We start from the raw sequence: 9,997 nt of genomic DNA, 5'->3' as shown, positions 1-9,997 counted from the left end.
TGGCATCCAAAACATGGCGGTTAAGGTGTCTTTCGGTTTTTCTGGCGCAAACAGTTTGCAGAAACATCGCCTTCAAGATCAGTTTTTGTTACTCTGAGGCAGCGGTCGCTGATCGTTGCATCTCGACAGAATACGTCGTGAGCGCCATGTGCTTAACATGATCGTTTTCAGCTTCGCAGTATACAAAAGTATGGCCTTCGAGATCAATTTCCAAAACTTCAGAAAGCATAGCCAAGCATAGCAGCAACCTGCAGAAATCTGGCCACCGAGAACACATAGTTTCCGGATTCGCCGTTAGGAGAGGGCGCGGCGCTACGATCGCGACGCTAACAAACAACACGTGGGTGCTACCGGCAACCACGAGACGGTGATCGAAGTATTTCCCATTTTAGCGTTCACTTTAAATTCTGCCGTTCGAAACAGACGGCTCGCGACCACAGCGAACTTCCAAAATGGTGAGCTCTCAGCGGACCACGCTCGCAGTTGCGCTAACTGCACGAAATTCCGGTGTCCGCGGCCGTAAGCCTACAAGCGCATTGCCGTAGGGCGCCGGTTGCTCGTAGCGTTTTAATTTGTTGCTAAAACGAAGCTGCAACAGTGACGCGTGAAGCCGCCTTCGTTGCAACTTTTGTTCTCTCTTGTGTAGTCTCGATCTGCTGCGACTTCACGGCGTGCTAGAGCTTTTGCTGACGCTAAACGTCAAGTCGCTGTAGCGGTGCCGTGACATGTGCCGCGTGTGCTTTGGCGCCACTCACGTATTTCAGTGCGATGCAGTATTGGGCTCTACCTGTTGAGTGCCGTCGTACGACGAACCGGGCGCTATGGTCTTACTCGAGCGGCTTAGTGGTGTGAGTCAGCACAACTCTGTTATCCTTAAATGAAGTAAGAAATCGCGACGTCATACTTTGAAACGTAATGACCGCTCATATGGGTACCTTCAAGGCGCAGAAGTGTAGCGCATTATATGCAGTTCCTGCTTTGGTTTCCGATATTTCGGCTACACCATTCTGGTTCTTGCCACCGGTTGCCCCTTCCTATATGTCGCGGCATTTTGGCCCACGTAGTAGGGCCGGTCCCCCGCGTGTTGAGCCATAACAACACAAGGCACCAATCAACCGAGTAGTGGCGGTGATCCCGCCACCCCCGCCCCCCTGTTCTGCCTAATTAACCACTGAATCGCGACATAAAGCCTCTACAGATAATGGCGGCTTCTAGACATAACTAGTGCACACAGACCACTTGATAGAACGCATGATATTTCAACGGCTTCTTTGATTTGCTTCAACATTATTTTCGCTCGCCCTTTGCAATCTAACCCCAAGGCCGACGAAGTCAACCCAAAGGCTTACCCGCTGGCCGATCCTGAGCTGACGGCGAAGATCCTGAACATCGTTCAACAGGCCACCAACTACAAGCAGATGAGAAAAGGCGCGAACGAAGGTGAGAGCTGGTTGACCGTCTGTTCGGAAACTGTCGCGCGGTTGTTGCTTGCCTGTTGGAGGCATCAATTTCGTTTTCGAAAAAGTTCTAGCCCCCCGTGAACTAAATGGTTTTGAGCATTGGTGCTGCTTTCTGAAAGTTAACTCATAAATTGGGTTATGGCAAATCAGTTCTGCGCACGGTGGTTCTGCGTAAGCCCGCGAGGTGGAGGGAAAGGCGGTAGCCCCGGTTTCGGATCCCCGGGGCAGGATGAATTTGTATTCAACTGCAAAGCTTTCTGAGCAACCCGTACGGGTTGCCTTTGTAGCTTCGTCGGGTCGACGCCAGTTTTACTTTCATAAAGTGGGTTACTTTTGTTCTGTTAATGTTGATAGACACCTTCCATTTTATCTACTGTGGCATTGCGAAATCAGTTCCTGTCGGTGATCCCTGAAACACAACTTTTGAATGGTGGCAGCCCCCCTAGCCCATTTTGTTTTTTTTTTTTCAAAACTGTACGTTGCATTTCTGAGGAAAAGCATTTTGTGCAATGTCGTTCGGACCTTGAACCTTCCAGTTTATAGATGTGTCAGTGCAGGTGATTAGGGTGTTTTCTAAGCTGCACAAAGCCCCACATTATTTGAAGTGACCTTATGAATGAAGGTATGCAACCAGCCTAAACTTTTACCTATTTGTGCAATAAACATACTACTTCTTAAATTGATAGAGAGAAATGAAGAGGGAAATTAAGTTGACAGGATCTTCAAAGCTATAGCAATGCTTGTCTTCAAGGCCGATTCACTGGATTAGACATGGCATACAGCACTGTCCAAAGGCAGAACAGCATGTATCATGTCACAAGTGTTCTGATTAGTAGTGAACATGGGGTCGACCTTCACACTAGCAATTTCTATAATGATTTAAGTTGGTAATGGCTACTTGGTGTGTTACAGTTCAAACAGTGATATCACAAGGAAACACAATACATGCCTTAGAACCACCAGATCTTGATAGCAGTCCAACGTCACGAGATGAAGTTGATAGTTACACACGCTCTTGTATATGCCTATTTTTCAGCCACGAAGGCTTTGAACCGTGGTCTCGCCGAAATCATTGTCATGGCTGCTGATGCAACGCCCCTGGAAATCGTTTTACACCTGCCACTTCTGTGTGAAGACAAGGTAGGGTTTACTTTGCATCATGCAGTAATGTGTGCTAGTTTGCGATAGCGAGTTCACATTGTGCAAGAGCAGTGACACTAGCGTGAGTTGAAGATGAAAGTGCAGTGACAGTTGAGATGCTTCATCTGCTGCGAAAGCAGCATCTATCATGGATGCATGCAGCAGTGCAAAGCAAATTTCTTTTCCCTTGTCACTCTAAAACTGTATGGCGATGGTTACAATGGCAGCAGACGGGAAACAGCTCAAATGGACATAAGTTGTTAGCACACTATAAACCTTTACAAACCTGTCACCACGCAACCTTCTAGGCTCGTGCCTTAATCGGCTCATTCCGTCCGCTGGACAGACCGCTTTAATTGAAGAGCACGAAAAAGCACATGTCGTCTGCTACAGAGAGCTTGCACGTCTGCACAGCCTGTGCTCCCAGATCAGCAAGTGCGAGAGCACCTAAAACTCGGGCATGACTGGTTCCTGCGCAACATCATATCAAGGAGCAGAATGCAGGTGACATTCCCTACACTGTCAGATCAAGGACAAAAGCACTGTACTCCCTGAGGCAAGTGCAGAATATGCAACGAAATTGGACAGACCTAAATAAAGTGCACACTTGGCACTTCCCCCAACAGCGAATGTGCGGAGATGGATGTAGTCTACATTTCACTGTGTGTGTGTTTCCATGCTAATTGCATTGTCTGTTTCTCCTTGCAGAATGTGCCATATGTGTTCGTGCGGTCTAAGCACGGTGAGTAGTACTTTCATTCTGCCACAAACATTGACAGCCATGCACCATTTAGCCCTACAGCATACTTTGCAGGACTTTTACTTTAAGTAACAGTGACAAGTAACTGGGTTACTAGTTATCATGTGAGCCTTTCTCTTTCTCTCCAGCTGTTTTCCACTTCTTCACATAGTGAAACAATATGAATTGTCGGGCAATCCGGTCAGCAGTGATTCTTGACTCGATTCCAAGGGCAGCTGGTGAATTTCGAATAAGCACTGCACTTCCCTGGCTTCGTTCGTTTATTTATATGGTTGTGTCTAATAAACCAAGCCCCTCAGATCCCCCTTATTTTTGTCGCGCTAAATGTACAAGGTTGTACAGTGTTCTCCTTCATTTTTTACTTGCACAATAGCAGCTACCGCTTCAGCCCTTTGTTTACAGTGTTGTTCCCGCTGGGTACTATGAGGTTGCGTGCTCAATTCCCAGCCGTGACTGCTGCGTTTCAATGAGGGCGGCATGCAAATATACTAGTCTACTGAAGTGTGAGAGCATGTTAACACCAAGTGGTTATAGCACCTGCCATAGCCAAATTGTGGATGCAAAATGCTGCAATCTACCGTATTTACACAATTCTAAGTCGACCCCCCACCCGTACCTCTTGACAGGGAAAAAAAAAAGAGAGAGTGTACCCGAGGGCGTATTCGATAACGAAAATTTATTAGTAGCTGACATGGTCACTGGACTACTCGTCTTCACTAGTGCTGCCATCGTCATCGTTGCTACGGTCCCACGGCGCGTCGTCGTCCCGCGAAATTTCACATTTGGCAAACGACCGCACCACATCTTGTCGAACAGCAGTCCACGCCGAATGCACCCAACCACACGCAGCCGTCAGGGAGGCTCTTTTGACAGGTCCGTTTGGCGTAATTTCGCTGTCTTATGGCACCAGCCACTCGTACTCGTGGCGGAGCAGGTCCTTAAAAGGTGAAGATCCGGGCTTGTTTCATGATCATGTCGCACTTCAGTGGCAGGGACCGATCATGCATTTCAGTGACGTACGCCGCAAGCTTAGCCTACGGCTCCGGAAAACGTCCAGACTTCGGCACGTGGGAAATTCCTCACTTGCCGTCACAGGTGAAAATTTCGCTTCGCTGCAGTCGCCACTCTCGTGCCGCCCATTCAGAAACATCAAACTTGCGGCCCGCTGCGCAGTGATTTGTTTCTTCGGTGTAAAGGATGGCAGCCCTCTTGAACGCTGCTGTGATCAAGTGCCGAATGATTAGTGGGCCTGGAGCACTCATGACGACTGAGGAAGCATAGAAGTAGCACGCAGCCGGCAGTCAAGTGGAACATGTCAAACCAATGCCTTCTGTCAAACTATAGAGAAAGCTAAGCGCAACAGGGAAATGGAAACCCGCGAGCGGTGTCTGCTATTCCATGAACTACCGATACTCCCCGCAAGCACTGCTGTTCCGACGGTGCCGCTGCGAATGGAACAGCGGCGCTTCCATCAACTATCGACACCCTCCGCCCCCCCATGAGTGTTGTGCACTGTAAAACTCAAAAATGTTGAAAAACCATTCCGAAAAGCGAAAAAACATGCAGGATAGCAAAAAGCTATGGGTAGGGCCATAAAGCCAACATAAAATTGTAACTATGTTGCAGCTCCCGTTGGTCTCGCTTTTTTGGCGGTGCCATGTTTTGGTTTTGATTGTAAGTCGACCCCCCAACTTCGGATTTTCAAATTTTGAAGTGATCAACTTACAATCGTGTAAATACAGTATATTTCATTGAGAAATGGCAACAAGCAATAGCCTCCCATGGCAATTGACGATTTTGAATGCATATTCCATGTTGTACAGGTAGAGGCCACATTTACAAGGGAATCCCTGTTAATTTTGGGCAAATTCCAAATGCATTTGTTTCTTTGAACCACTTGCATGTCCCACTAGGGGTGTCAATGCAAGTGTGTTGTTGTTTATGTCGTTTGTTGACTTTATTTTTGCCTCTGTACTACTGTAGACAAAGTTCAAACAGGTTAGGGCTACCTTGAACAAACTTCTTTGGCTGCAGTGATGTCAGCGTGATTTTAGATTGTGCTCATCATTTGGGGCCTCTGCCATGTATTTGGCTTCTAGCGCGAAGCGAAACACACGGACACAGAAAGGAGCAGACAGGACGAGCGCTGTCCTATTCTGTCCTGTCTGCTCCTTTCTGTGTCCGTGTTTCACTTCGCGCTAGAAGCCAAAATCATGTTACCGTACCAACTCGCCCAACTGTCTAGCCTCTGCCATCTTTTGGGACCAGATACGTAGTGGTGCCTTACCGCACTGTTACTCATAAGAGGTGTTCTTCATATTTTTCCATTCATCCATGGGTGTTCGTTTCAACCTGCTTTCCTTTCCTCTTCACAGCCCTGGGACGAGCATGCGGAGTTTCTCGGCCAGTCGTCGCGTGTTCGGTCACAGTCAACGAGGGGTCGCAGCTGAAGCCTCAAATACAGAGTCTCCAGCAAGAGATTGAAAAGCTGCTCGTCTAAGTGAAAAGAATGAGACAGAAATGAACTTCTCTGCACCTCATCCTTAAGCTTTTTTTTTTTTCATAGCTGAAGCGTGCTCTCGCTTTTTGTACATTATCCACACTGTTACGTTTTGCTCATTGCTGTGTGGTTTGAGACAGTGCTCCTATGAGCCACGTTTTGTTAAAGCCCTGTTTATTCTTTTTATTCCACAAGTGACCGGGAGGTCTACAAATAAACATGTACCACACTCCAGGTTGTACGTGTCTTGCTTTACTGCCTAGCATTGCCTTCAAGATTTGTCTTTACCCACCGTAGTGACTATGGCATAGCGCTACAAAGTCCAAGGGTGCGGGATCGAATCCTAGCCACGGTGGCCACATTTCAATGGGGGTGAAATGCAAGAACACCTGTGTACCGTGCACTGGGTGCAAATTAAAAGAACTCCAGGAGGTAAAAATTCATCCAGAGTCCCTCTCCACAGCATGCCTCATAATCAAATCGTGGTTTTGGCACACAAGACCCCAGAATTTAATTTTAAGATTTAAGTCTGCTAGATTAAGCTATTTTCTACGAGCCATGCAGAGGATAAGAACTTGTACTTATGTGGTTGGAAAGTGGCATCCTCGGACGTGCACATTGTGGAACATTACAGCTCGGCTCTTGCATAATGGCCTTCGCAATAATTTTTTACCACTTTAGACGCAGTTAAAAAGGGACCCTGAAACGATTTTGATGATTTTCTACAAATATGCTGAGTCGTTGGAGTAGGTCCTTCTGATCATTCATTGGTGCATCTAAGTCCTCCGTGTAATTCATTGTAAGGTTTTAAAAATGCACATCGTTGCCGATCGCAGCACACTGCTCAGCGGAATTTTAAGCTGCCCCTACCCACATGACGTAAATCACCCAATTGACGTCAGTGGGGTCACGCGAGCTATCCGATTGGCTGCCCAGGGTGCGTGATCTATAATGTTTCCAACTTTATGGTAAACAAATGATGTTCATAGTATAGTTGGAATGTTAGTTAATTTAATTTGTTTTTACAAGAAGAAAGTAACGAAGAGAATGCACAACAACAATTTTTCAGTACACTTAAGCACTTCCAGCACACAACGTCGTCTGCTTGTGTTACAACGTGCTTCATCTTTGACGCGAGCTCCGCTGTCTGTGTCGCTCTCTTTTTTCGTGAGCACAATGAATCACCATTGTTGCGTTGTGGGCTGCAGGCGTAGCAACTGGAAATATGTCAAGTTGCGACATCATGTCCCTCTGCAAGGCAGCAGACGAGCAGAGTGGCTGCAGCGCATCGGACTAGTGGTATCCTATCAGCGCCAGGATTTGAATAGTAAGGAGAGCATACTGTACAACTTGAACGTGTTTTTGTTTTTCCTGTTACAAGCTAGACAGCTCCAAGAAGACAGACGCGTATCTAATAGAGAAAGTCAATTTCTGTATTTACGCTTACCGGTGATCGTCGTGGTCGGGGCCGTCAGGGGAATTCGGTGAGTCTGGTGGTGGCGAATCGTTGCTGCCGTCGTCGGCGTGGCGTGGATTGCAAAAAGGTGTGTCGCTATATGGGTCAAAGCCCATCTCGCTCATCCAGCGCAACCACTCCTCAAGCTCCGGGTCCATGACACGAATGACGACCAACAGATGGATTGCAACACACACTGCTTGGATAGCTCTCACTTGTGATCGACGGCCAAGCGGCTAGCGCAGAGGTTATGCGCGGGCGGGGGCTGGCACGTACCTCTACCTGGCTTGTTCAGTGTGTGGCAGTTCACGCACGTGCATTCCTGCCTCGGCAGTATATCCAAACCTATGCAAATGAAGCGCTCGCTAAGCCAGTTGCATATCGTCGAGGCACACCTTGCTCCAAAAACGTTGAGCTATGAATGTAGTTTTGATGTCTCTCCTGTCCTTGCCATGATAAGCTATAATTCTACATGTTTCTTGCCGTGAAACCAAATTTTCAAGCTTGAATTATACGTTGCATGTTAATCTCGCAGCAATCCGACAGAATTCAATCACATTTAATGGAGTAGACATTTTTTTTAAATATAACGCAGTTTAACAACACTACCAGAAGAGTAAACGAAGTGCGTTCTACATGGTCGATAGGTGGTGTCCAAATCTATGCCCCAGTGATGGTGCCCCATGGGTAAGCAGGCTAGGCTTTTGATGGCTGCACGAGGGCGGGAGCCGGAAACGCATCTTAGACATCGGGTTTTGTACATAACCTATTACATCCCCAGCGACCTCTCCTTCAGAGTAACAGAGACTGATCCCAAAGGCCATGCTTCTGAGCAGCAGAGGCACATTCTGAAGTCTGTTTAATTTGCCTGCACCATCACGGCTCGTTCAGAAGATGGTGCACCCTGCCATTCATTTCGTCGGTGCAGCAATGGTGCCCTTTACACCATACTGTTAATGTCAAATGGAGCAGGTCTGCTTCGAAATTTGTCTGCACCCTCCCTACCGACGGTGCCAACTTGGTGCGCATGTGCAGGAGACGACACACAAGCTTGGGTGCCGTTGAAACTTCGCTTGCGTGGGCCTGGCTGTGTGCACAACATGGAGTGTGTTTACGCCTCGGAATCCGGCCATACCTGCAATTCGAGACTTCTCAAACTTAAGTGGACAGCGCACATTAGGCGGTCAGCGCATGAGGCCTGCACCGCACTGCAATCGGAATTTGTTCTGGATGCTGCATTGTGCTTGTACTACTGAAGTATAGCTGCAGAATTGACGAAATTCTCGTGCCCCGACGTGAAGTGGTTCAGTGGTGCGGGCAAATCAAACGTACCTATGGTCACTGCGTTCTAGACGCTACATATGTGCACAGTATACGTGTCGTTTCGTTTTCCCGCATACTTCTTGGTCAATGGTTTCTGCTGAAGCACTTGCACAGCAATGGGCATGCACCTTTCTTGGCGCGGTCCGCACATGGTTTTTAAATATTTCAGAGCGGACAGCACAACACTGGCCCTGCACTTCTCGACATCACATAAGACATGCCAAAATGGTGGTCGCCATTTGTGGGAGGGGATTGGAGGTAACGGCTTCAAACTGAAACCTCGGGTTAAAATGTGCATTGCGAACCCAGTTTTTCTCTGCAGTCAAAAGTAAAAATCTTAAAACCATAGATGCCGCGAGACATTTCTTTTTCTTTACAGCCTAGGCATGCAGGCTGAAATCGAGCGGTACAGCCTATGTATAGCAATGTAATGCATCAAGACAATTCCACATTGCAGGGCTGTACTAGAAAAAGTTTCACAAACTTTTGTCATTGCATGTGGTCTCTAGACTTTTGCTCCCAACTATACCCAACCACATTACCACTGTACCCTGAATTACAATGATGAGCTGAGAATAGTTGGATGATCGTGTCTTGACCCCTTTTTCAATTTAACTGCTAACCCCTTGTATTTAGGAACAATCCTCCGCTCTACCATGAATACAGAGGGAACATATATATTGGACTGAATTTATGTCTTCACTGGCCAACATGCGGGTAATTTCTTTAACATTTTTCTCAACGTTGCAGGACAATAAAATCGCAAGAAAACCACCAGCGCTAACACATAGGTATGTTTAATCCAAAATAGCATCGCATTCATCAGCACAAAAAGCTGAATTGGGGGCTATGGTAAATACACTACGTGCTAGTACACACGTATGCAAAAACAAATGTAGACAACACACCCCGCATACAGCAGACACACATAAGCGTGCATGCTGCATTGCTGCTTTACATTTGCACATCTGCACCAAGTCAGCAGGGAGGGTGCAGTGAAATCGTGAACTAGCCCTGCACCTCTCCTGCACCATTTGGAACGAACGACGTTGTTCAGAGGGTGCAATGGTGCAAGCAAATCATAAAAACGTATCAGCATGTAACGGATATACGTATATAACAAATACCGGATATAATGAAGGTATTTTCATGGTAAATGTGACCTTTTTAATAATTTTATCGATCAGTCACGATTATCAGTGAAAATTCTAACAAAGAGATTTGTGATGCTGCATCTGTCACAATCTTTCGTTATTTTCGAGGTCACCAACATGACTACATTGTGTGGCTTCAATGGCCATTCATTCATTTTGTGTTTCTTCTCCTAACCTGAATCAAAGTTTGCAAGACATGCTGCC

At 46.9% G+C, this 9,997-nt stretch overlaps 1 protein-coding gene across 2 annotated transcripts; it reads left to right on the top strand.

Moving 5' to 3' along the window:
* Positions 1-297: 297 nt before the first annotated feature.
* hoip (NHP2-like protein 1 hoip) lies at positions 298-6,094 on the top strand. 2 transcript variants are annotated; one of them, XM_065445455.1, is made up of 5 exons: positions 298-455; positions 1,323-1,440; positions 2,497-2,600; positions 3,309-3,342; positions 5,736-6,094. In XM_065445455.1, the coding sequence occupies exons 1-5, from the start codon at positions 453-455 to the stop codon at positions 5,858-5,860; spliced, it is 384 nt and encodes a 127-aa protein (XP_065301527.1). In that variant the 5' UTR covers positions 298-452; the 3' UTR covers positions 5,861-6,094. The 2 variants fall into 2 exon arrangements, with proteins under 2 accessions (XP_065301527.1, XP_065301526.1); XM_065445454.1 differs by lacking the exon at positions 298-455 and adding an exon at positions 807-848.
* The last annotated feature ends 3,903 nt before the right edge of the window (positions 6,095-9,997 follow it).

This window comes from Dermacentor albipictus, chromosome 8, assembly GCF_038994185.2.
Source record: "Dermacentor albipictus isolate Rhodes 1998 colony chromosome 8, USDA_Dalb.pri_finalv2, whole genome shotgun sequence".
NCBI classification, from domain to species: domain Eukaryota; kingdom Metazoa; phylum Arthropoda; class Arachnida; order Ixodida; family Ixodidae; genus Dermacentor; species Dermacentor albipictus.
The sequence above is the reverse complement of the archived record's forward strand: the minus strand, read 5'-3'. Positions and strand labels throughout refer to the sequence as shown.

Coding starts and splice junctions, on each gene's coding strand:
- hoip (XM_065445454.1), top strand. CDS start 822: ATGGTCTTACTCGAGCGGCTTAGTGGT. Junction 2,601..3,308: donor CACTTCTGTGTGAAGACAAG/GTAGGGTTTACT, acceptor TTCTCCTTGCAG/AATGTGCCATATGTGTTCGT. Junction 3,343..5,735: donor GTTCGTGCGGTCTAAGCACG/GTGAGTAGTACT, acceptor TCCTCTTCACAG/CCCTGGGACGAGCATGCGGA.